General features: G+C 49.4%; 1 protein-coding gene across 1 annotated transcript; it reads right to left on the minus strand.

Annotated features, from left to right (window-relative positions):
- Positions 1-165: 165 nt before the first annotated feature.
- ACADM (acyl-CoA dehydrogenase medium chain) lies at positions 166-27,721 on the minus strand. The gene is made up of 12 exons (XM_044300835.1): positions 27,588-27,721; positions 21,818-21,914; positions 20,680-20,777; positions 20,529-20,598; positions 19,135-19,235; positions 12,117-12,197; positions 11,834-11,964; positions 9,443-9,551; positions 9,218-9,358; positions 9,045-9,140; positions 3,131-3,379; positions 166-533 (listed from the first exon to the last, which is right to left on the minus strand). Exons 1-12 carry the CDS (start codon positions 27,609-27,611, stop codon positions 462-464), a joined length of 1,269 nt encoding a protein of 422 aa, XP_044156770.1. The 5' UTR covers positions 27,612-27,721; the 3' UTR covers positions 166-461.

A 27,721-nucleotide genomic window follows, 5' to 3' on the forward strand; every position in this document is an offset into this window, starting at 1 on the left:
GACGCAAACAGCGTTGGTGTGCATATAGCCCAATCCAAATCTTGCTTTCACCCTTTGCATTTCATCGCTGGGGAAGCCAGGAATTGATAGGAGCAGCACCTACTGTATGTATAATGTATCTGTAATAAGAATTTGTTGTTTTACACAAATCAAAAAGTGTCAAAATCAGTTTTAAGTGGTTTAGTTTACTTTAACAATTTTCTGGTTGGATTAATATTGCCTTTTCACCTGCAGCTCTGATGCCACTACAGTCGTAGAATATGACAGCTCATAAAAAAAAAAAAAAAAAAAAAGGATAGATACAATCAAAATGTCTATTTGCAGCCATTCATATAGTCAAATGTGATATAAAATTATACAATTTCGTGCTAAACACTCCTGCAGAAACCAAGCTCGTCATTAAGGCCGGAGGTGAAGGAGGTAAAACAGTCCACAGCAGCTAACGGGGGGCCACCAATTCTTCATTGCTTGAACCTATTAAAATGTTCCCGAGCAATGATGAGCCTTTGGATCTGGGCTGTGCCCTCATAGATCTGGAAGAGAGAAAAAATATAAATATTAGATATGTGGGATCTTAAAGGGCTTGTCTCATCACATACAATGGGGGCATATCGCTAGGAGCGGCAGCTCACATGCCCAACTTGCTGCTCCGTTCATTTCTGGGTACCTGGTGTACTAGTATTAAAGGGGTTGTTTAATCATGGACAATTGTCTTATAGGTGTGGGTCCCACCGCTGAGACCCGCACCTATATCAAGAAAGGAACCACACACAAGGTGGTGGCTGGAGGACTCCAGTCCAGCCACCACCAAGCCGGCTCCCTGTAGAAGTGAATGGGAGCATACCGCGCATGCACAGCCCCCGCTCATTTCTATGGGGCCGACGGACATAGCCGAGTCAGCGCTCGGCTATGTCCGTCGGCCCCATAGAAAATGAATGGAGGGCGGCTGCGCATGCACAGTGCGCCCTCCTTCACTTGCAGGGCTCAGCGGTGGGACCCACACCTATAAGACAATGGGGGCATATCCTAGCAACCCCTTTAATACTAGTACACCAGGTACCCAGAAATGAACGGAGCAGCAAGTTGGGCATGTGAGCATCTGTGAATAGTCGAGAGCTGTACTCTCCTATCTCTGGAACTCCCATAGGGATGAATTGAAAGGCAGTGCAGATGCCAAACAAGCCACTCCATTCTTTTCACGGCACTCCAGGGGATATTGGGTACCTGTTCTCATGATTGGGGGTCCTACCGCTGGGACCCCCACCACTGATCTAATAGTGCAGTGTTTCCCAACCAGTGTGCCTCCAGCTCCAAAACAACTCCCAGCATGCCCGGACAGCCTTTGGCTGTGCAGGCATGCTGGGAGTTGTAGTTTTGTAACAGCTGGAGGCACACTGGTTGGGAAAACACTGTAATAGTGATCCCCTAGAGACAGAGTCCTGTCCCCACCTGCCATTGGCTCCCCTCCCCCTCGACACTAAATGTTTTCAGCTGTGTGCAGGGAGCAGCGGTGGTGCGGGGACCAGGAGCGGGGTAAGTATTCTACCGGTGAGGGGGGTTTGTTGAAATTGGATAACCCCTTTAATAACCACAATACCCCTTTAAACACTGCGGCCAATGGCAGACGTATGCTACAGTGCAAGCTCTGGAGACATACGTTGCAGAATACAGCTGACGTATAGCTGTGGGTGATGTAAGGGTACATTCACACGGACCGATTTTGAGCCAGGATTTTTCACAACTGAATGGGGAAAGCAGCAAGACTAGATTCAGAGCTCAGACACACCGATCCTTCACAGGTCTGGAAGTAAGGACTGCTCAGGCTAACCAGGCCATGTTTGTATTGTTATATGATGCGACATTTATTATAGTCTCCCATCCAGGTACAAAGAACATATCCATTCTGAAGGCACAAACAAATTGGAGAGGTCTCATTCATGTGCAGCCAAACCGCACCAACTCATAGGCTCCTTTAGAGGCATATTTAAGAGTATTAATTGGGTACTACGTATGATCTGGGGGCCATTCTGTGGTATGTGTGCTGTATATGGCAGTATTATGTGAATGCTCCATATTATTTGGGAAGTATATGGTGATCGTACTGGTTATCTTCATGAATCAAACCTCTTGTGATTTGTATAAGGGGATGCCCTCACCTCAACACCCCAGTACATATGCCCTGTTATGTCTTATGGACAAAATGGGAGAAGGGGTGTCGGGAACCCCCTGTATGTGCTGTTCTGTGAATCCAGCATGTTCATGCATTTGATGGAACGGCCAGGGAAGTGTGTGGCTCGTCAAGGCTTCTTCAAGGGGTAAGAACCATAGGGTCCAGTTACTCTGAGCAGATGTGTCATGGATTTTGCAGTGGATTTATCCAGTGTATTTTAAACCATGAAATTTGCAGCATAAATGGACATGCTGTGGATTTAAAGGGGTTATCCAGGAATGAATAATGATAACTAGTGTTGAGCGAATCGAGCTTCTGATCTAAGATACAAAGTTGACTCGCTCAAAACTTCCTTTGAATGCTGTACAGAGATTCAAAATGTTTGTGTTCCGGCGAGGGAAAATCGTTATCACCGAAATCTCGAGGGACTTAAAACTTTTAAAACCTGAAAACCATTTTAAAACTTGGATCCGAAGTCCACTTTGGTATCGAGGTACCAGCTGGTACCGTAGCCGATTTCAGATTCCTGTTTTGAAATGGTTTTCAAGTTCAAAAATCCATGTCCGAAGTTATTCACAGAAGTCTCTCGGGACTTCAATGGAACCGAGCCGTGTCTAGGCCACGTGACGTCACTAGCTTAGGAAGAGGCTGCTGCGCTCACGGAGCTGATCGGCGGGGTCCCATGTGTAGGACACCTGCCACTCAATATTAATACCCCTTTAAACTCTGTGACACCGTTTCTGGCTGAGACAACACCCTTGACATTTTCTTTTGATTGCTCTTCGCAAACTTTTCCCAGGACCTTCCAATTATCCACAATATCTGACAATTCGTCACCTAGCCGGTCCCATTACCTAATAAAACCAGTGTGACACTGGATCACATCTATAGTCGCTCACACTGAGCACACGCTGCAGATGTCAGTCACACTACATGTCCATGCTGACCGGTTCCTCTTACCTGGTAGATTTTAGCATCTCTCATGAGCTTTTCCACAGGATAATCACTGTTAAATCCGTTTCCTCCAAATATCTGAACAGCGTCTGAAGCCACCTGATTGGCAATGTCTCCGGCAAATGCCTTGGCGATGGAGGCGTAGTACGTGTTCCTTCTGCCCGAGTCCACCTCCCAAGCTGCCCTCTGATATGCCATGCGGGCAAGTTCCACCTTCATGGCCATCTCAGCCAGTAAGAAAGACACGGCTTGATGCTGGACAAACATAAATGTAGAGTTCCATAAATGATGATTAAAAGGGGTTATCCAGGTAAAGATAAGGATTGGTCATCATCATCACATCAGTGGCGGTCCTATTCCCGGCAATCAGCTGTTTCAGGGAGCCGCTGTGGGATCCCGACAGCTTTCCAAGCACGGCACCGCACACCATATATCAGCTGTGCTTGGTATTGCCGCTCAGCCCCATTGACCTGAATGAGGCCGAGCTGCCACTAGACCAGTGATTTGCAACAGCTAGAGGGCCACAGTTTGCCTAACTACAACTCCCACCATGCCCTGCTGTAGGCAGTCTTTGCATGCTGGGAGTTGTAGTTCTGCAACAGCTGGAGAGCCGCAGTTTGCCTATCACTGCACGAGACCATGTGACCGACAAACGGCGACATCACATAGCCTAGGAAGAGGCTGCTGATCGGTCGGGCTCCCAGGAGTAGGGCCCTCATCAATAGTAATTCCCAGATAACCCCCTTTAAAAAGGGTCAAAAAAAAAAAAAAAAAAAAAAAAAAAAAAAAGGTCCACTGGTCGCATGCGATACCGCACGCAGTCCCATTCACTTCAGTAGTGGGGAGCTGCTCTACCAGAATCTATTTTCTTCCAAATAAAATTTCAGGTTCTCGACCTTCAGTACCGATAACTGTTGCTTCACATACTTAGAGATGAGCGGTGGTTGTCGAAACCAAACCCCGTCCTCCTCGCCTGAAGCTGCATTACCCAGAAGCAGAGGTCGCACTACATTTTTTCCAGAAGAGTAAAAAAAATACTCCTCTTACCATTTTTGAGGAGTATTTTTACCCGAGGAGGAGAACTAAAGTGGCGGACCTTGCGGTAATTCAAATACATAACACATAGGCCTACACTTGTTCACGTCTGCGTTTGGAGCCTCTGATGCAAATTTTGTCAAAAAGACCAGATTTAAAAATGCCTCGTTTGCAGGACTTTTTTGTCTGGTAAAAAAGACAGGATTCCTAAGGCTGGGTTCAGACCTGAGCGTTTTACAGCGCGTTCCAACACGCTGTAAAACGCTCTGGTGAGAACCATTCCCATAGGGAATCATTGGTTCTTGCCTGTTGAGCGTTTTACAGCGCGTATGAACGTGCTGTAAAACGCCCGACGCCCCAAGAAGTACAGGAGCCTCTTTGGGGCGTCTTGTCGGAACACGCGACAATGGGTTTTCGCTTGTCTCTGTATGCGCGATTGTAAATGCCCGTACACAATCGCGCATACAGAGCGTACGTTCAGTACGCTCAGGTCTGAACCCAGCGTCATGAAAACTGAATGGACTCCATCATAGTCAGTGGACTCTGCTCAGCGTCTTCCCTGTCAGTTTGGCCAGGTTCACAATCACGTTTTTGTCATGCATTTAGGCTACTTTCACACTAGCGTTTTCAATTCCGCTATCGAGATCGATCGTAGGATCTCAATAGCGGAAGAAAACACTTCAGTTTTCTCCCCATTCATTGTCAATGGGGACTAGGGCTGCAACGATTAATCGATGTAATCGATTATATTCGATAACTGGATTCGTTGTCGACGAATCCAGTTATCGAATAATCGCCGATTCGTTGCTATTCGGGCGGGCGGGCGGGCGGGCGCTGCATCTTTATTTTACCTTTTTACAATGACGCTCCCGCTCCTGTAACAGCCAGGCAGAGCGGACGGCGGCGTAACGTCACTCAATCACGTGACGCGCCTGCTCCGCCTCCTTCATTCATGAAGTGGGCGGAGCAGGCGCGTCACGTGATTGAGTGACGTTACGCCGCCGTCCGCTCTGCCTGGCTGTTACAGGAGCGGGAGCGTCATTGTAAAAAGGTAAAATAAAGATGCAAGCGCCGGGGCTGTTAGGGGGAAGGGGGGTCTGTGTATAGCACTGCTATGGGGAGGGGGGAGGATCTGTGTATAGCACTGCTATGGGGAGGAGGGGGGGTCTGTGTATGGCACTGCTATGGGAAGGGGGGTCTGTGCACTGTTATGAGGAAAGGGATCTGTGCACTGTTATGCCCATAACAGTGCACATATCCCCCTCTCCATAACTACGCCGTCCACAGATCCCCCATAATAGTGTCGTCCACAGATCCCCCATAAGTGTCGTCCACAGATCCCCCATAAACGCCGTCCACAGATCCCCCATAAACGCCGTCCACAGATCCCCCATAAACGCCGTCCACAGATCCCCCATAAACGCCGTCCACAGATCCCCCATAAACGCCGTCCACAGATCCCCCATAAACGCCGTCCACAGATCCCCCATAAACGCCGTCCACAGATCCCCCATAAACGCCGTCCACAGATCCCCCATAATAGTGTCGTCCACAGATCCCCCATAAACGCCGTCCACAGATCCCCCCATAAGTGTCGTCCACAGATCCCCCCATAAGTGTCGTCCACAGATCCCCCCATAAGTGTCGTCCACAGATCCCCCCATAAGTGTCGTCCACAGATCCCCCATAAGTGTCGTCCACAGATCCCCCATAAGTGTCGTCCACAGATCCCCCATAAGTGTCGTCCACAGATCCCCCCATAAGTGTCGTCCACAGATCCCCCCCATAAGTGTCGTCCACAGATCCCCCCCATAAGTGTCGTCCACAGATCCCCCCCATAAGTGTCGTCCACAGATCCCCCCATAAATGTCGTCCACAGATCCCCCCATAAATGTCGTCCACAGATCCCCCATAAGTGTCGTCCACAGATCCCCCATAAGTGTCGTCCACAGATCCCCCATAAGTGTCGTCCACAGATCCCCCATAAGTGTCGTCCACAGATCCCCCCATAAGTGTCGTCCACAGATCCCCCATAAGTGTCGTCCACAGATCCCCCATAAGTGTCGTCCACAGATCCCCCATAAGTGTCGTCCACAGATCCCCCATAAGTGTCGTCCACAGATCCCCCATAAGTGTCGTCCACAGATCCCCCATAAGTGTCGTCCACAGATCCCCCCATAAGTGTCGTCCACAGATCCCCCATAAGTGTCGTCCACAGATCCCCCATAAGTGTCGTCCACAGATCCCCCATAAGTGTCGTCCACAGATCCCCCATAAGTGTCGTCCACAGATCCCCCATAAGTGTCGTCCACAGATCCCCCATAAGTGTCGTCCACAATTTGTTTTAATATGGCCTTTGAACATAATTTTTCAAGTAAGATCATATAAACCTCTGTTTTGTAATTTTGTCGTTTTTCCCGATTAATCGATTAATCGTAGAAATTAATCGGCAACTAATCGATTATTCAAATAATCGTTAGCTGCAGCCCTAATGGGGACGAAACTAAACTGAACGAAATGGAATGCACCAGAATGCTTTCCGTTCCACTGCGCTCCCATCACGGACAGAAAAACGCTGCACGCAGCGTTTCTGTCCGCGATGTGGTGCGGAGCAAGACGGATCCGTCCTGACACACAATGTAACATTCAATGTGTACATTAACCCCTTTGCTACCAGCGGCGTATATGTACGGCGCTGGAGAGATGTGTAAACATGGCGCCCGCTCGCACGTGCCATGGCTGGCAGGTCTCTGCTGTTTCATACAGCAGAGACCTGTGGCTAATTACCGTGACTGGCAATAATGCCGATCCTGGTAATTAGATGCCTTGATCAAGCGAGATCACGGCATCTAAATGCACAAAAAACCGTGCGGCCAATGTGGGCATCGTTAGTTGCGCTGAATACTTTCAGCCTTGCTTACGAGGCTGATAGTATTCATGCTGCAATTCTTGTTTTGGCCACCAGATGGCAGGCCAGGATAAGAAATTAGCAACTTCTAGTTAAAAGGGATCCTGTCAGCGGCAAAACCCACCCCAAACCACCGGCAGTACCTTCAAGTAGCCAGCTGTCAGTCACAGGGAAGGGGGCGCGGTTACCTTGACTTCAAGCCTGACTGCAAAATAGCGCGGACAGAGGATAAAAGATTGTTTTTCATACTTCTGCCTCACCAGAATGCAGTAAAAAAATAATCATTTGAAACTCACTGCCGGCTACTTGAAGGTACTGCTGGCGGTTTGAGATGGGTTTTGCCGCTGTTAGGTTGCCTTTAAAATGTCATTCTAAAAATTCCTGAGAACAAAATCAAAAATGTATAGGCTTATATACGAGCTTCAAAATCACAAAAATAAAATAAATAAAAAATGTTAAAAAATTAAAATATTAAAAAGTTTAAATAACCCCCCTTTCTGTATAATTAAAAAATAAATATCTAAATAACAATAAATGTAAACATCATGGGTATCATCGCGACCGAAAACGCCCATACGATTAAAATATTTAAAAAAATTTCTAATACAGCAAATGGCCAATTTGCCATTTTTTCATTGCTTCTCTTACCCCCAAAAAATGTAATAAAATGTGATAAAAAAAGTCACGCACATTCCAAAATGGTATCAATAAAAACTACCGATTGTTCCGCAAAAAATGAGCCCCTAAACAGCTCAGTAGACATAAGTATAAAAAAGTTATGGGGGTCAGAATATGGTGATGTAAAAAATAAGTTAAAATTTATTTTTACACTATTTAGACATAAAAAACCCACACATAATGGGGTATCGTTGTAATCGTACTGACCCAGAGAATAAATTAGGGCATGGGTCAGTTTTGCCGTAAACGAAACGCTGTGGGAACAAAAACCCGTAAAACGGTGGAGGAATTTCCTTTTTTCCCCCTAATTCCACCCCATTTAGAATTTTTTTTACCGCTTCCTACTACATTTTATGCCATAATTAATGGCGGCATTAGAAAGTACAACCTGTCCCGTGAAAAATAAGCCCTCATACAACTATGTGACCGGTAATATAAAAAAGTTATGGCTCAAGGAAAATAGGGATGAAAAATGAAAAAAAAAAACCTCCGGTAGCCTAAGAGTTGAACATATGACACAAACCCACCCTTACGTGCCTGATCCAGCATTTCCATTATTTGTTGTTCGGCTTATCTAACAGAAATAAATAGTGGTGATGTGAACATAGCCTGAGAGCAGGGGATTTATGCAGGGGCCGTTACTGGTCTAAATAACATCAGGCCAAAAAGTCTAGTCCAATATACTGGATCTTCTCTGAACTTTACCACTTGGCTATAATAGCCTGCCTGCATTGCCTACACACTGCACTACATACATCTGTGTGACATACATGCTGCAGCGCGTGGTGTACGTGCTGCAGCGCGTGGCGACCACACACTGCACTACATACATCACACACATCAATACATTGCATGCTGTTGCTGCTGCCACCTTGCTCTGCACGTCCATCTTGATTGTGTAGTCTTCAGCTCCACTGCTGCCATGTTAGCTGGGGTCCTCAGGCACAGCGCCCCACGTTCCATACTATAGCAACGTCCGGGAGCTAGCCCCTCCTCCTTGCAGCGCCCGCCAGCTTCCTCTGCTGCAGGGCACGGTATCGCTCCGGCAGACCGCCAAACCGATAACAAAGCTCCGTGCTGTACAAAGCTTTGCTATTGGTTGTTTGAGGCATCGCTGCCTGTGCCATCCACAGCGCGCCCTTTTTCCAGGGAGTCTGACGCTTGTACAGGCGTTATCGCGACCTCTGCCCGGAAATACAGCTGCGTGGAAAAGCTCGGCCTAGAGATTAAACTCTGGTGCTGGGCCACCCCTAGACAGGGGCCTCTGTGGCTAAAAGCTGAATATGGACTTTCAATTACCTCAGCAAGGACCTTTCCAAATGTCTTCCTCTCCAGAGAGTACTTTGTAGCTTCGTCCAGCGCTCTCTGACCTAAACCGACGGCACCGGCTGCCACCTACAACAAATTACAGATCAGCCAAGGTGCACGGTTCACAGAGCGCCGAGTTACTTCCCGCCGATGGATCGTCTTACCGGTGGTCGGGTCTTATCGAACGCCCCCATGGCAATCTTGAAACCGGCTCCTTCAGCAAGTAGGACATTTTCTGCGGGAACCCGGACATCTTCAAACACTATCCCCCTGGTGTCCGAGCAGCGCTGCCCCATGTTCAGCTCCTGGAAATAATGACATGTATTTGAGTCGGCGATTAATCCACATTTCATAGGAGAGCAAAATGTTGATAAGAATAAAGTCCTCACCTTTCTCCCAACTTGTACTCCAGGGCTATCTGCATCCACAATAAACCCCGTGAAAGCTTTTCCCGTTGGTGCCTTGGGGTCAGGATTAGTGCGAGCCAAAAGAAAGTACCTATATAATATACAGAGAAACTGGTTGGGCTAGCTTCACATCTTGCCTTCTTAAATCAGGCAGGGCGGGGTTCACCGCATCCGGAATAGCCGGTTCCCCAGTAACTAGAATGGGTTCTGTTCCCTTTCTGGCATAAATGCTGGCTTTTGGCCTGACAAAAAGTTGTGCATGTTCAACTTTTTGTCTAAACGAAAGCCGTACATTTATGCTGTAAAAGTGTCCGGATCCCACTGTAATCAATAGGGATCTGGCAGCACACAGGACAAGGTAAACACTCCGCTGCCGGATTTTAAAATGCAATTGGGGTTGTTCGCGTTCAGAGCTGAAACCAGACATATCCACTGTTTCACCCAGGCAGCCCCTCTGAGAAGCTCTCCCTTGCCTTATATAGCACAGGGCAAAGGCTGTTTCTTTACCTTTTCACATTGCTAGGCAGAGTCGTCCAACTAGCAGTTCTGCCGGTGACGTCACCCGCACTAGTGGGCGGACATTAGCACTGCCCTAGCTGTTTTACAGGCTAGGGCAGCACTAAAGCCCGTCCATTAGTGCCAGTGACGTCACCGGAAACACTGCTAGGCAGAAGCCTCTGCCTAGCAGAGACCCGGTACGCCACCGGATCTGCAGAAAAAGCCTATGCCCTGCTCTATACAGCGCAGGGCAAGGGAGAGCATCGGAGCAGAAAATACTCTGATGCTCATGTCAGAGGGGCTGAGTAGGGGAAGAAGGGAATATGTCCAGGATCAGCTCTGAACCCGAACAACTCCTTTAATTGAGTTCCAGTTATTGCTTCCAAGTCTATACACACACGTGCTGGAAATCAGCAGCCAACATTCACCTACTGTATATGGCAAGCTTAAAGGAATATTCCCATCCTGACAGTTATGATACAGCGATAGGATATGCCACAAATACGTCCAAAGGTGGGACCCACTCCTATCTCAAGAATGGCGCCCTACTGTAAATGGATAGCATGTCAAACACGTGCAACGTCTTCTCTATTCATTGCTATCGAACTTCCAAGATTAGTCAAGCCACAATGCTCAGCTATTTTCTCAAGTCCCATGGCAGTGAATGGAGAAAGCTGCACACGCGCAGTTTGCTCAGAGTTCATGGTGGGAGGCCCTGTTCTTGAGACAGCAGCGGGTTGTACCTCTGGAACCCACTCCTATCAGACATTTATATACTATCAATATGCAATAACTGTACAGAGGAGAAAAGCCCTGAAAATGATCACCGAAGGTCAAGCTTCTACAACCCCCTGTAGATCGGCGGATATTATAACACTGGACGGAGCCCCATTGAAATAAACCAGCATAGCCCCTTGTTGGACTAGACTTTTTAGCCTGATGTTATTTAGACCAGTAACGGCCCCTGCATAAATCCCCTGCTCTCAGGCTATGTTCACATCACCACTATTTATTTCTGTTAGATAAGCCGAACAACAAATAATGGAAATGCTGGATGGGTTTGTGTCATATGTTTAACTCTTAGGCTACCAGAGTTTTTTTTTTTTAGTTTTCATTTTTCTTCCCTATTTTCCTTGAGCCATAACTTTTTTATATTTCCAGTCACATAGTTGTATGAGGGCTTATTTTTCGCGGGACAGGTTGTACTTTCTAATGCCGCCATTAATTATGGCATAAAATGTAGTAGGAAGCGGTAAAAAAAAAATTCTAAATGGGGTTGAATTAGGGGGAAAAAAGGAAATTCCTCCACCGTTTTACGGGTTTTGTTCCCACAGCGTTTCGTTTACGGCAAAACTGACCCATGCCCTAATTTATTCTCTGGGTCAGTACGATTACAACGATACCCCATTATGTGTGGTTTTTTTTGTCTAAATAGTGTAAAAATAAATTTAAACTTTGATAAAATATATATATATATTTTTTTTTTACATCACCATATTCTGACCCCCATAACTTTTTTATACTTATGTCTACTGAGCTGTTTAGGGGCTCATTTTTTGCGGAACAATCGGTAGTTTTTATTGATACCATTTTGGAGTGTGTGACTTTTTTTTATCACATTTTATCCGGGCGCCTTTTGCAGCAACTCTCTGCTCAAGCTCATATGGGTCACAGAGGACTCCATATCCCAAATTTGCTTCAGCCACATGCCATGCATAGCACCTATCATTCAGCGGCTGCACCTTCTGACTCTGGTTTGCATAGCTCCAAGGCCACTGCCACCATCTAGGGGTAGCCACCGATAATTTGCCAATAGTTTTAGGCAGAGCAGAGAATGTATGATCACTAAATGCCAGAGACGTGGTGGCACATTACCAGTTAGCTTTGCCCCCGTTGGTGATCCACATTTTCTGCCCATTAATGATGTACTCATTGCCCTTCTTCTCTGCTCTCGTCTTCAGGCCGGCCACATCTGAGCCGGCTCCGGGCTCGGTGACGCAGTAAGCCTAGGGAGCATGGAAAGAAAGACATGAAAGATTAGCCAAAAGCCTGCAGTGAAACATACCAGCTGCCGGATTATCCAAGATCCCACATACAGACATGGAAGGTTTGGGAAAAGCAGACACTCAGCACATCCAGTTTATAAGATATCCCTTACACACATCAGGGGCTCCTCCGTCATTCTTCCCAGGTACTTCTTCTGCTGGGCCTCATTGCCTGCAATGATCACTGGCATTTGCTATGGGAAAAAATAAAATAAATACGCTGTTAGCCTACATGCACACGACTGTGTGCCCCCATGGCCGTATTGCGGCTCTAAGGATACATGCAAACGTTCGGGATTCATGTGCGGAGAATCCACACTGAAATCCACAGGTGTTCGCGGGCAAATCTGTGCGGTCAATCCGCATTAATTGGTGCGGATTCGGTGCGGATTTTACTAAGTGAATGAAGAAAATCTGGTCAGGAAAAATAAAATAAATTGACATGCTGCGGATTTTAAAATCCGCACCGCAGGTCAAAATCCGTGCAGAAAAAATCTGCATCATGTGCATTGAGAATTTCAAATTCTCATAGAATACAATGTACATGACCTACGGTGCGGATTTTCCGCACGCAATCCTGATCGTGTGCATTTAGCCTTATTTGGAAGACAGGAATGGTTTATGCTGAATGTCAGACTGCACACCGTGTGAACGTGTATGAAGACAGAACACGTTGACCGCACACTTATGCATAGAACTAATCCATATAAAAAAACAAATTACTATATACATACATTACTTATCCTGTACTGATCCTGAGTTACATCCTGTATTATACTCCAGAGCTGCACTCACTATTCTGCTGGTGCAGTCACTGTGTACATACATTACATTACTTATCCTGTACTGATCCTGAGTTTTACAGCAAGACACGGAGGCTTCGTATTGCTTTCTCCTTCTTTACTGAACCACCAATAGCAGCAAAGAGAAAAAATTTACATACAAGGAACCATAGCAACCAAGGTCCCTCCCCACTGGCCCCTATAATAGGCCGCTCTTCCTCTGTAACTTCCTCTTTCTTTGCTGCTGCCACCAAGTTAAGTACATCTTCTTCTATGCTTTTGTCATTGATGTTTGGTGTCTTTTGCGCTGTCTACCCCAGGGTGACTAACCCTGCTTGCTCGCAGCGCTTACTTTGCCTTATGCGTTCTGCCTATTGCTGGGGCGGGTAGTTTAGTTTGCCTTGCGCTTATCACCGCGCTGAATTGCTTCTGGTGCCGCTTCCCCGCGTCTTCCCCCCCCTTCATTCCCTTCTCCCCTATCCCAGGGAGGTTTCGCTACCCCAGCCAGTGGGTTTGCGCTTGTATGGTCCTACCGTTTTGTCACTTAGGTCCCGGCATCTGGTGGGCGCATTCCTCCGTCCCTTCTAGCTGCGGCATCGTTCCTGGCGCTTCCTGAGCAGTGGGGCAGCGAGATCTCGCGAGATCTCGGCGGCCATCTTGTGGTTGGCGGCCGCGATTCGCGGGCTTTTAGGGGGCGGAGCTACAGCGGCATTCAGCTCGGTCGGCGGCTCCTGCTCCCTCTGCCAGCTAACACCCAGCGCTTCTCCCAGGCACCTCTCCCTTAGTCAGTGAGTGTCCTATTCTTCCGGTTAGCACTTTAGCTAGGCCAGATTGCAGGTATGTCGGTACCCACTTCCCCTCAGACTGCTGTTAGGCCCCCCTCCCCCCCTGAGGGATCCGGCTCCTCTCATGTGGATGCTCAGGCGCTGGCCCTGCAGCGATCAGTGTCGGATGCGATCATGGCAGCCATGGGCTCCATGTCATCCATCCTTTCTCAGACCATTACCCAGGCCCTGTCCGTCCCACCTTCCAATGTACCTTTGCAGGACCCCATTGCCACACCGCAGCCTACCTCAAACGACTCTCCTATTACAGAGGAGGTTTTGACTGGTGCGCATATTGCCACCCCAGAGACCGTGCTTAGTTCACGGAAGAGGGCCCATTCCCGCCGGGCAGAACGGGCGCGGACATGGAAAAGCGCTAGAGCGCAATCTCCGGAATTGTCTGGCTCTGACAGAGCTTCAGACGAGGAGGCATTTGCGGATATGGATTATGAGGCGGAGGAGGATGTCACCCCCCCAGTTCAGGGCCCCTCGGCTGCCGTTGCAGCTACCTCCTCTGCCAGGGATGTGGTGTCCCCTTGTACCGCTTCCCACTCTGTGACGGTTCTGGATGACGCAGGGGAACCTATGTTCGACCCTGAATCTTTACACCACCCGCGTTCGGCGGAATGGCTCCCCTCCCCTCATGTAGGGGCCTATTTGGAGCACTGGGTGCGTCACTCGCTTTCCCGCGAATCACGCAACAAACTCAGGGCTGAGTGTCCCAGGCCATTGGTTCCTAATAAGGTGTGCGAGACCCCAATAGTGGATCCCAAGATGGCTCAATTTCTAGCCAAAACTGGCTGGAACTCTAAAAAGGGACTGGATTCAGCGCTCCGCAGCTGCCAGGACAAGATTCTAGATGTCCTCGGTCCACTGACCAAGATCTTGGAGATGGCCGAATCAGCTAGGAGTGAGGGATCCCCAATAGACCACGAGGAATTGCGTGGCTGGGCTCAGAGGGCCATTTGCCTTACTGGTAACGCCAATACATCAGTGGCGGTTGAGAGGCGCAAGTCTATCCTATTCAAGATAGACCCTAAGTTAGCTAACTTGGCGCTCACTGAGGCGGGAAAGGAAGCACAGGGCCTCCTTTTCGGCGAGTCCTTCATTAAGGACATGAGCCGTTTTGTCGGCACCTTTACGGCGCTTGACAAGGCCCAAAGTTCGATGCGCAGGGTGTTTCACGGACGGGTCTCTCATCGGGCCGGCAGTGGTAGGGGCCGCCTGTCCGGCCGTGCTAGTTTCCAGGCCCGCGGAGCGAACAGAGGCGCCGGTGGACAAAGGCCACCTTTCCAGGACCAACGTAATCCGTCTCCCTTCTTCGCATCCAGAGGACAGCAGTGGCGTTCTCGCTCCTTCCGGGGCAACCCCAGCCATCGCAGACCCTTGGGTAAGTCTTCCATTGATCGGGGGTTCTATGGTACCTTGTGTAGGGGGCCGACTCCGACTCTTTTCTCAAGCTTGGAGTCTCATCACCTCAGATCCGTGGGTGCTGACCACGGTCAGGGGGTTTCACATAGAGCTCACGGGGTCTCCCTGCCTGGTCCCCTCCCCCCCGTTTGTCCCCCTGTCGCGCCCAGATTGCGCCCTGGTGGACGCGGAGCTGCGCTCCCTCAGACAGAAGCGGGCGATAGAACGGGCGTCCCCTGCGCAGGGGGCTGTGATCAGCAATATATTTCTCGTTCAGAAGAAAGGCGGGCAGATGAGGCCAGTCATCAATCTTCGCGCGCTGAATGCGGTAGTTCGCTACCGTCATTTCAAGATGGAGGGGATCCATCTTCTACGGGATTTGCTAGTGCCTGGGGACTGGATGGTAAAGCTCGACCTGAAGGATGCTTACCTGACGGTCCCAGTGGCCAATTGTTCCAGGGACTTGCTCCAGTTCAGGTGGAATGGCGAGATATGGAGGTTCACTTGTCTGCCATTCGGTCTGTCGTCAGCTCCTTGGTGCTTCACCAAGTTGCTGCGTCCGGTCGTGTCCTGGTTGAGGACTCGGGGCGTCCGCCTCATCATTTACCTGGACGACATCCTCCTGATGCACGAATCCAGGGTGGGATTACTGGAACATCTCCAGTGGACATCGGATTTGCTGTTGGATCTCGGATTCCTACTCAACGTAGAGAAGTCCTGCCTCATCCCGGCTCAGAGGATGGAGTTCTTAGGATTCACGGTGGACTCGCTCTCGGAGTCCCTCAGTCTCCCGACGGCGAAGTTGCGGACGATCCGCAAGGAATTGAGACATGCGCTCCTCTTGCCCCATCTCTCATTACGCCACCTGGCCCGCATCATCGGGCTTTTGGCCTCGTCCATTCAGGCGGTGTTTCCAGCCCCGTTACATTACCGGGCGCTCCAACGACTGAAGATCGCCCATCTTCGGACCGGTGCTTCTTTTGCGGACGCGGTGCTTCTGGACGCGGAGGCCCGAGAGGAGTTGCGTTGGTGGATTGCCAATCTGGAGGCGTGGAACGGCAGGGCGATCTTCGGGTTCTTGCCGGAGTTGACAATAGAATCAGATGCCAGCCTCCAGGGTTGGGGTGCCCACTGCAATGGCGTTTCCACGGGGGGCCCCTGGTCGGCCGAGGAGTCCCTCTTGCACATCAATGCCTTGGAACTCCTTGCGGGATCTTTTGCGGTGCGGAGTTTCTCCAACGGGATCGCCAACGCGTGCATCAAGCTACGGATGGACAATATATCAGCAGTCCAGTATGTCAACCGTTTGGGGGGTACCCGCTCAGCAACTTTGGCTCGTTTGGCCAAAGATTTTTGGTCCTTTTGCCTCTCCAGGGACATTATGGTGCAGGCGGAACAACGTCCAGGCGGATTGGAATTCGCGTTACCTGTCGGACGGCAGCGATTGGCAGTTGGATCCTCGGGTCTTCTCTGCAATTTCGGAGTTGTGGGGTCCGATGTCTATCGATCTGTTCGCATCTCGTCTGAACAGGCAACTCGCCAGGTTCTTCAGCTGGCGTCCGGATCCCGAGGCATTGGCGGTGGACGCGTTTCTTCAAGATTGGTCGGTGTCCCGCCTGTACGCGTTTCCTCCGTTCTCGATGATTCCGAGGACGCTCTTGCAGGTGATTCGTCATCAGGCGGACCTGGTTCTGGTGGTCCCGTTCTGGGGGTCTCAGGTCTGGTTCCCTTCGTTGCTGAGGATTCTAGTGGAGATTCCGGTGCTTCTCCCGACCCGGTCGGATCTATCCCGCAGCCCTCTGGGTCTACAACACCCCCTTCTTCTGGACGGGTCCTTGCGGCTGCTGGCGTGCCGGATCTCCGGACACCTGGATCGTTCGAGGGAGTTTCGGCAGCAACTCGACAGCTATTGGACAGTGCATGGGCCCCCAGCACCAGAAAATCGTACCGGGCGGCCTGGAGAACTTGGGCTAACTGGTGCGTGGAACGGGACTTGGATCCCGTTTCGGCTCCTGTAGGCCACTTGCTGGAATTTCTCACCTCTCTCTTTGAGGCGGGGAAGGCATATCGGACCATCAACCTTTTTAGGTCCGCTATTTCTTCTACCCACGCGGGCTTCGAGGGCGTCGCGGCTGGCCAGCATCCTTCGGTGTCCCGCCTCTTACGGGGGGCTCGCTTGTCTCGTCCCCCACGGCCTCGTTTTTCCATTACTTGGGACGTCTCCCTGGTCCTTTCCTTCTTGGCCTCTTGGCCCGGGAACTCTGACCTCACACTTAGGCAGTTGTCGGCGAAGTTGTTGGCGTTATTTTGCCTTATTTCCTGCAAGAGGGTCTCGGATGTGAGGGCGCTTGATCATGATGCACGTTCCTTTACCCCGGATGGGGTTACCTTTAACATCTCGCGTCGCACCAAGACGAGCATCCGTTTCGTGTCCTACCCCAGTTTTCCTTCTTCTCCGGTCTTATGTCCCGTGGCGTGCCTTAAGGAATATGAGTCCAGGACTCTGGCGCATCGGTCGCCGGCCAGTCCTCAGTTGTTCATTTCTCTGCGTCATCCTTTTGGACCGGTTTCTAGCCCTACGCTAGCACGTTGGCTTAAATGGGTCATGTCGTTAGCGGGGGTTGACGTTTCTGTCTTCACGGCCCATTCTGCGCGCGGGGCCTCTGCCACCGCCTTGGCAGTTTCGGGAGCCAGATTGGAGGATGTTATGCGTCTGGCTGATTGGTCCAATGTTACAACGTTCAGGGAGTTCTATTTTCGTCCTCCACCTAATTTGTTTTCTTCACTCATAGACGGGCTTTGAACTTGCAATACGAAGCCTCCGTGTCTTGCTGTAAAACTAAATGATTTTCCTATTTCATGACGTAAAGTCATAGTTTTATTAAAGACACGGAGGCGAGTATTGCCCACCCTATTCCCTCCCTTGGGGTTTTTTATTACAGGGGTCGTGTATCATTGCCTCTAGGTATTATTGATCTTTTTATGTTGTTGTATTTAGGTTTTATTGTCCTAATGTTCTGTCATTGCCATTGTATAGCATGTTATTTATTACAATTCTTATTGTTTTCTGTCCCTTGTCGCCTGTTGAGTCAGTGGCGTAAATGGCGTCCGGACGTTCTGTCCTGATATGTTTGTTTCACCTAGGCCTATGGTCTGTTTTATTTTCCAGGATGAAGTCTTTTCGTGACAAGATGCCGTATTACCGGTGGATGTGTTCTACGAGTTCAGCCAGGTTGGCTAGTTGATTGCGCTTCATGGGCGTTGGACTTTCCGTTCCAGTTACAGTTTGGAGTTATCGTTGGGATGTTCGGGATGTCAGCACCAGAGTGTCAAAGAAAGAGGAAGTTACAGAGGAAGAGCGGCCTATTATAGGGGCCAGTGGGGAGGGACCTTGGTTGCTATGGTTCCTTGTATGTAAATTTTTTCTCTTTGCTGCTATTGGTGGTTCAGTAAAGAAGGAGATAGCAATACTCGCCTCCGTGTCTTTAATAAAACTATGACTTTACGTCATGAAATAGGAAAATCATTTAGTTACATCCTGTATTATACTCCAGAGCTGCACTCACTATTCTGCTGGTGCAGTCACTGTGTACATACATTACTTATCCTGTACTGATCCTGAGTTACATCCTGTATTATACTCCAGAGCTGCACTCACTATTCTGCTGGTGGAGTCACTGTGTACATACATTACATTACTTATCCTGTTCTGCTCCTATTAGACACCCGGATGCTGCAAACGATTTTCGGAACGGAAGCACTCCCGGCAGTCGCCAGATAGCTAGCAGAAGACAACGCTGCTATTACATGCAGCGATCTCCTCCGCAGTATGGAGACAAGCAATCGATATGCCATCGCTCATCCTCATGCAGGACTGCGGTGTGACGGCGGGTGATCGTGATTACACATAACGATCTGCCGCCGGCAAACCCAGATCTTTCAGCATGCCTTCAGTGTTGGAAAGGCAGTATTCGATTGACAGATGATCGCTAATGAGCGTTCATAGGAACATTCGTTAGCGATTATTGGGCAGAAAATCTGCCCTTCTAATATACCCTTAAGTTATATCCTGTATTATATTCCAGAGCCGCACTCACTATTCTGCATATACTTACCCCCAGGGAATTGGCCTCTATAGCTGTCTGAATACCAGTGCAGCCATAAGCAATCTCCTCCGTAATCAGACACGTGTCAAAGATACCAAGGTTCAGGCCTCCTGCAGATAAACAGCGCACTGCTAAGCACAAAGGAGTCACATACCATATAGGCAGCTACACGATGAAGACTTCTTATGTCATGCATCCAAATTCACTTAAGGAGGGTCTCCGGGTTTTACTTATTGATGACCTAACATATCCTTAGGAGGGTCCTCCTCCGCCGATCAACTGTTCTCTAGTAGCTCAGAACTAGACAGTGCCGTACGCTATGTAGTAGTTTACCGCAACGCTGCTCCCATTCACTGAGACTAAGGCCTCATGCACAGGACCGTTCCGTGTTTTGTGGATACGCAATTTGCAGACCGCAAAAAAAAAAAAACTGAAGCCCATTGTAGACATGCCTATTATTGTCCGCAAAACGGACAAGAATAGGACATGTTATATTTTTTTGCGGGGCTACGGAACGGAGCCACGGATGCGGACAGCACACGGAGTGCTTTCCGCATCCTTTGCGGCCCCATTGAAGTGAATGGGTCCGCACTCAAGCCGCAAAAACTGCGGCCCAGATGCGGACCAGAACAACGGTCGTGTGCATGAGGCCTAATGAGAAGTAATCAGTAAGTAAAACCCAGATAATCCTATTAAAGGCTATAGACACCTTCGGGGAAACTTTTTTTAAATTTATTTATGATTGCATTATACTCATTACGCGCTAAAAAATAATTTTTTCAATTAGTCTTTACAAAAAATTTTCAGCCTTTTTTAGAGGGTTAAAAATCAGTCAGTCTGCAGAGTAACACTTCTCAGTCCCATCATCTGAAGGCTCATGTGAAGCCTTAGCTCTGATCTCCTGACTTCATAAAGACTTTAGCTACATGTTTATGAGGTCAGAGATAAGCTTCACATAAGCTGTCAGCTGATGGGACTGAGAAGTGATATTCTGATTTTAACCACTGTATAAAAAAAAAAATGAAAAAAAGACCAATTGAGCCCAAAATGATTAAATTGCAATCATAAAAAATTGCCCAGAAGGTGCCCGTAGCCTTTAGGAGCATCCACAAAGGATGGCTACTCTGTGGATTTGCATGTAGCAGATCTGCAGCATTTTACACCATCAGAAAAGTAAAGGAGATTAAGAAATCTCACAGAAGCTGAGAAATCAAAAAGTGCGGTGTAAAAATTGACCCGCTGTGTGCTGCACAATGTATATGGTAAAATCAGCAGCAAAATCCACATTACGACAATGTTGCAGAAAAGTGGGAAATCTACCGGCGAGCTTTCCCCTCACGGCCGGCTCTGACCAGGAGAAGCCCTCACCCTAATTACATCCAGGCCTTCAGGCGCATGCTTACCGCAGTGCTCGGGGATGTGTCCGTTCATCAGCCCCAGCTCCCAGGCTCTTTTAATGAGGGGAACAGGATACTAAGAACAGGAGAGGTTCGTTACGGACTATTCAATTACATTGCGGTTTATACAGCAGGCGCGGACCGCCACCCCGCTCACCTCCCCGGACTTGTCATACTGGCTGGCGACAGGGATAATTTCTTCTCTTGCAAATTTCCGAGCGGTGGCCTGAAACTCCTTCTGCTGCTCGCTGAGCTCTGTACAGATGGAGCGAAAGAAAGATGGAAACCGGTTCCATTTGGTCCAAAATCGCTTATAAGACCCAAATATGGCGCATCACTAGTCACGTCTACGTAATATAGTAACAGATGACTTATGTGTATTTATTACCGTATCAGTCCAATCCTTTATATAGCGCTGACATAGTCTGCAGTGCTGTACAAAGCAATCGCTGTCCCTGGAGCTCAAAATCTCAATGCAAGTTAACCTATCAGTATGTTTTTTGGGATGTGGGAGGAAAACCCATGGAGAAAATACAGACTCCGTTCATGCCCAGGACACAGACACCAATCACAGAGCAGCCGACCCTCAGATATCAGTTCATCACTGGTTTGAAACCCCTGGACTTTTGGGGATTCCTCAGAGTAAGGCCTCATGAGCCTAATCTGCAAATCATGGGGAGACAACGCGCCACCCACAGACTCCTACGGGGCAAATGCCTGAGGCTGCACTACTGAGATCCAGATGATGAGATGCTCCCTTCCGATTTCATTCGGGTGCAGTACTGTCATGGAGACCTTCAGTAGGTTGAGAATGGGCTACCATGTGGATGGTGATCTGAAAGTACGGAAGGCCTCCACCACGACAGTACAGCACCTGATGGAAATCTGAAGGGAGCGTCTTATCATTTGGATCTCAGTAGTGCAGCCTCAGGCATTTGCCACGTAGAAGTCTGTTGGTGGCGATGTCTCCCCCTGATTTGCAGATTATTAAGGCCGTACTCTGAGGAACCCCAAAATGCCCTGGGTTTTCCAACCAGTTTTTATGTGATGAAGCTGATGCTACTCCCTATACCCACAGGGCAGGCAGGATGAGGACAGTACTCGAGACAGAAGCTCTTCTAAAAAGAATACCCCCCCCCCCCACCTTTGCTGTAATGTATATATATTAATCAGGATCCAGTTTCCTTGTAGAACCTGTTCCGTGAACACAAATAATGCCCGTCTTCACCTTATAGCGAGATTGCCAAATCATGTGCTGATCAGCAGCTGATTGCAGGAGGATAGCTGACACTTACCAAAGCTGAAGCCTGGGTGGGAAGAGGCGCTGGCGCTGGCCGCCTGGGGCGCCGTGGACTGGGCTCTCCAGCCGCTCTTGGCAATGTGCTGCAGCACCTGAAAGGAATGAAACCTCAACATGAGCCATGCAAGACCAAATCACACATGGAGGACGTGGTGAATGTCACCGTCTGAGAGGAAGATGTTGGACCCCGCATCATCCTGCTCGGGGCCCCCACTCAGTGAGTCAGAACGGTGAGCTGCTCTTCATGAGTGGCTGCCATGTAAACCTACAATGCCCCTGTGGTGGCGCCAGCCGCTTCCTCAAGCAAAATCAGCTGTACGTCAGGGGGACCAGGAGCGAGACCCGGGGTAATCAGCTGTACGTCAGGGGGACCAGGAGCAGGACCCGGGGTAATCAGCTGTACGGCAGGGGGACCAGGAGCGGGACCCGGGGTAATCAGCTGTATGGCAGGGGGACCAGGAGCGGGACCCGGGGTAATCAGCTGTATGGCAGGGGGACCAGGAGCGGGACCCGGGGTAATCAGCTGTATGGCAGGGGGACCAGGAGCGGGACCCGGGGTAATCAGCTGTATGTCAGAAGGACCAGGAGCGGGACCCGGGGTAATCAGCTGTATGTCAGAAGGACCAGGAGCGGGACCCGGGGTAATCAGCTGTACGTCAGGGGGACCAGGAGCAGGACCCGGGGTAATCAGCTGTATGGCAGGGGGACCAGGAGCGAGACCCGGGGTAATCAGCTGTACGTCAGGGGGACCAGGAGCGGGACCCGGGGTAATCAGCTGTATGGCAGGGGGACCAGGAGCGGGACCCGGGGTAATCAGCTGTATGGCAGGGGGACCAGGAGCGGGACCCGGGGTAATCAGCTGTATGTCAGAAGGACCAGGAGCGGGACCCGGGGTAATCAGCTGTATGTCAGAAGGACCAGGAGCGGGACCCGGGGTAATCAGCTGTACGTCAGGGGGACCAGGAGCGGGACCCGGGGTAATCAGCTGTACGTCAGAAGGACCAGGAGCGGGACCCGGGGTAATCAGCTGTATGTCAGAAGGACCAGGAGCGGGACCCGGGGTAATCAGCTGTATGTCAGAAGGACCAGGAGCGGGACCTGGGGTAATCAGCTGTATGTCAGAAGGACCAGGAGCGGGACCCGGGGTAATCAGCTGTACGTCAGGGGGACCAGGACCCGGGGTAATCAGCTGTACGTCAGGGGGACCAGGACCCGGGGTAATCAGCTGTATGTCAGGGGGACCAGGACCCGGGGTAATCAGCTGTATGTCAGGGGGACCAGGACCCGGGGTAATCAGCTGTATGTCAGGGGGACCAGGGGTAATCAGTTGTGTGGCAGGGGCACCAGGAGCAGGACCCGGGGTAATCAGCTGTATGTCAGAAGGACCAGGACCCGGGGTAATCAGCTGTATGTCAGGGGGACCAGGACCCGGGGTAATCAGCTGTATGTCAGAAGGACCAGGACCAGGGGTAATCAGTTGTGTGGCAGGGGCACCAGGAGCAGGACCCGGGGTTATCAGTTGTGTGGCAGGGGCACCGTGACCCGGGGTAATCAGCAGGTCGCCCCAGGGCTGCATTATAAAAATGTTTGCTTTTGACGAGAAATACAGGAATCAGCATTTGTAACAAGAAGTTCTACAACTTTCTAACACTCAGTAGCTCTGCTTGTTGTCAGAATGGGAGCATCAGTTTAGATCCAGTAGCAGACAAACTGAAAGAATACTTTTCACAGCTGTGGGTCTGCTGCAACCGTCCCCAGGCTACACAAAGAGGTAAATACACAAGCAGAAACGAATGAAGCAGCGGGATGAGCATGCATTCATCTCTATGAGACTGGTGGAGATAGCGGAGTAAAAGCGCTGGGCTATTCCTGCCATAGAGATGAATGGAGCGGCGGTGCACATGCCTCACTTGCCGTTCAACGCATTTCAGCGATACACATGATGGGGGGGGGGGGTCTAGTGGTCGTAGAAGTAGAGGGTCCACAGCCTGTATGCCAACATGGCACCGGGACACAGAAGCTGTAGACGCAGTTATCAAGGACTTGCTGCGAGAAAGCCAGAGATGTGGGGTGTATATACCGCCCTATAGTGCACAATTTCTGACAATATTGCAACAAATTACCACAGACCTACAACCACCCCAGGAGCCGCTATGCTGGGATTTTGAGGTCATCATTACATACGGTGCCTTGTAAAGTGACTGGTAATTAGGCAGGGGAGCCAGGACATGCCGGTCCACCCCTGCACCCACTACTCGCCAAAAAACCCCATCAGTTCTGCCGCCTATAATGTGCGGATGTGACCTGAAAGTCCCGGGGAGCTATTACGTGGGCACGTCTCCTAACTTGTCAGCATGTGGGCTCATGAATATGGATTCCGCCTACAAGATCTCTGCAGACAAGTGACGGGTGCGCCTTACATCGCTCTGCGGCCTAAAGGGAACCGGCCGACCCCAAAAGAATCTCACGCATCAGGCAGCCCGGGACCGGTCACCTCTCCTGACACATCGTAGTAAATTCTGGTATTCTTCAAAAATTAATTCTAGAGCAGCTTTTCTTATAATTCTATGGTGGCCGTTCCTCTATTATTCCTCCTGGAAATTTATACAAAAATTGACAACTGGGTTATACCATTTTCCTTGACAGAGAGGTGCATCCCTACAATCTGAGACTGACAGCTCTGAACGGAAAATATCTGTTTAGACTGTTTAGGGGCAAAGGCTCCACAAGTGGGGACCTCCTAAAAGGAATGACAGAAAGGAATGCCCATAGACTATAATGGGAAGTAAACTCTGAGCTCATTTGCAGCTTAATCTGTGTTATGTAGGACATTAACCTCTACCGCAAGTGTTCCCTGGGTAGAGCAGCATATTGTAAAATGAAGATTACTTTGGATTATAACCATTTTCTATAGAATGCAAAGGTGATGGAATGCCCATAGGCTATAATGGGAAGTAAAACGTGACTTGGTGCCTGAACCATTCAACATATCAAATAAATTTGTAGCAGGCTTACTCTTCAAGTTCAGTGGGATTATTTAAAATTGAGATTAAGTGGGATTATCATGTTAATGTCCTACATAACACAGATTTACCTGCAAATGAGCTCAGAGTTTACTTCCCATTATAGTCTGTAGGCATTCCATTCTGTCGTTCCTCTAGTCATTCCATAGAAACCAATGATAATCCCACTTAAAGGGAACCTGTCACCGGGATTTTGTGTATAGAGTTGAGGACATGGGCTGCTAGATGGCTGCTAGCATATCCACAATACCCAGTCCCCATAGCTCTGTGTGCTTTTATTGTGTAAAAAAAACGATTGGATACATATGCAAATTACCCTGAGATGAGTCCTGTCCCTGACTAATCTCACGTACAGGACTCGTCTCAGGTTAATTTGCATATGTTTCAAATCAGTTTTTTTACACAATAAAAGCACACAGAGCTATGGGGACTGGATATTGCAGATGTGCTAGCGGCCATCTAGCAACCCATGTCCTCAGCTCTATACACAAAATCCTGGTGACAGGTTCCCTTTAATCTTAATTTAAAATAATCCCACCGATTTTGGAGAGTAAGCCTGCTAAATATTTATTAGATATGTCAAATGGTTTTGTCTCCAATTCAAATATTACATTTCCATTATTCTCTATGGGCATTCCTTTGCGTCATTCCTTTTAGTAGGTCCCCCACAAGTGTCCATCACCAGTATTTACTGTGACACGTCAGGGGAGAGGACAGATCGCTGCTCAGAATCTGCACTGAATTAGGTTTCGTTTCTTATATTTTATAGCATTTGTCTTGTCGTTTACTGATTAAACTAAATGGTAAGTAAAAAAAATAACAATAAGGTAAAAATAAATAATTGCACTAAAATTAAGGAGAATGCTGTGATTTCATTGGGAGCTCCCCAACTACATTATCAGCAGGGAGCAGCGGTAATGCGATCTCTCAGCGGAGGGGCGCAGGGAGCAGACTTTGTTGCTGCGTTATCTAACCTTTGCTCTAGAAACAAGACCTGACCCGGATTATTCCACGAGCAATAAAAGACTGGATTAACTGGCTGGGACTGTCTGTCCTAAAGCGGCTGCACATAAGGGCACTTTCACACTAGCGTTTTTCTTTTCCGGCACCAAGTTCCGTCCTAGGGGCTCTATACCGGAAAAGAACTGATCAGTTTTATCCCCCTGCATTCTCAATGGAGAGTAATCCGTTCAGGACGTCTTCAGTTCAGTCTTTTTGACTGTTCAGGACGGAGATAAGACTTGCCTGAATGCCGGATCTGTCCTTCCGGTCCGCGCATGCGCAAACCGAAAAAAAAAGGTAAAAAAAAAAGGCCAGATCTGTTTTGCAGTAGGACATCGGAGAGATGGATCCGACATTTCAATGCATTTTCTGACTGATCAGGAATCTTAACGGTCTTAGGGCTCCTTCACACTTGCGGCAGGACGGATCCGGCAGGCTGGTCTCCCTGTCGGATCCGTCCTTCCGCTGTTTCGCCGCTCCGTCCCCATTGACTATAATGGGGACGGGGGCTAAGCTCCGGTGCAGCACCGTGGTGCACGGCGAAAGCCGCCGGACTAAAAAGTCCTGCATGTCCGACTTTTTAGTCCGGCGGCTTTCGCTGTGCTGCGCCGGAGCTCAGCCCCTGTCCCCATTATAGTCAATGGGGACGGAGCGGCAAAACAGCGGAAGGACGGATCCGACAGGGAGACCAGCCTGCCGGATCCGTCCTGCCGCAAGTGTGAAGGAGCCCTTACAAATGCCATCAGTTGGCATACGTTTTGCCGGATCACTCTGCCGCAAGTGTGAAAGTAGCCTAAAGAGTCCCAGTTCAAGGACTGATTGTCCCCATGGAAATCCGCACCGCAGAGCCACGTGCAAAAAATGTCAAAAACATCGCAGAACCACAAACTATACACATATTGCCCATTCCCCATCTATATAGACATTCTAGAGGAGGGGGTCCGGGCTCAGAAGCCCCTCATCCATGCTTTACCCCAGCACACACTCCTCTGGTCATTGACTAAACACTTCCCCTCCCCCCAGGTCATGAGCTTACAGGACCTTCAAGAAGGGCAGGTTGTACACATGAGTGTTTCCCTGGTCACTGACAGCAAGCAGAGATCTAGAAACCCTAACAACATACCTCTCGCTGCTGAAGGGGCTAAACAATCAGCTACATACAGCAGCGGTAAGGAGGCGCTTTATCCTGAAGTTGTCAGGCTTAGGAGCTGACAACCCCTGGTCCGGCCGCAGTATGCCAGCGGGCATGTGGGGTTACTGGGGGGACGGACGGACCCCTTTAAGGTCCAGATGGGCACTACCAGTAGAAGTCTTTCCAGAAGTCGGTGCAGCCATTGGCCGCTCTGTGCGTCGGTTCCCATAAAAATCTCACCCCCGTCCTGACCATCTGCTATAATGTATCGGTGCAGCTCATGGGTCTATTGCTTCTATGGATGTAAACACGAGGATTCCCATTCGCTGACAGCAAGCAGAGCTCGTCACAATCATTTACATCAGAAATATAAAAGATGATACGATTAGCAGCAGTTTGCAGACCCACGTGTCATTAAGTCATTAACCCGACAGACACTGTGTCAGCACAGACTGGCAAGCGCGTTATGCTGGGACTTATAGTTCTACAACGACTACCATTTTTTTAAAGGGTGAGATCAGAGGTCATAAATCTCTGCGTCGCCACAAGGCACCGGGGTCGCACAGGCCTCGTGGGGTGACGTGGTCCCCGGTCCCCTCCCCGCTTACCCTGGTCACCCTGAGAGAAGACATGACCGAAGCCTCCGTTATCTATCGACCACTGTAAGCAAGGACGTTCCAGCGCAATAGCACCACGTGACCGCGCCGAGCACGTGACCGCTCTGGCCCAATCCGTCTTGATG

Source organism: Bufo gargarizans, chromosome 7 (assembly GCF_014858855.1).
Source record: "Bufo gargarizans isolate SCDJY-AF-19 chromosome 7, ASM1485885v1, whole genome shotgun sequence".
Classification (NCBI taxonomy): domain Eukaryota; kingdom Metazoa; phylum Chordata; class Amphibia; order Anura; family Bufonidae; genus Bufo; species Bufo gargarizans.

Coding starts and splice junctions, on each gene's coding strand:
- ACADM (XM_044300835.1), bottom strand. CDS start 27,611: ATGTCTTCTCTCAGGGTGACCAGG. Junction 9,552..11,833: donor AACGGGGGCAAAGCTAACTG/GTAATGTGCCAC, acceptor TATATTATATAG/GTACTTTCTTTTGGCTCGCA. Junction 9,359..9,442: donor GAGTACAAGTTGGGAGAAAG/GTGAGGACTTTA, acceptor CATTATTTCCAG/GAGCTGAACATGGGGCAGCG.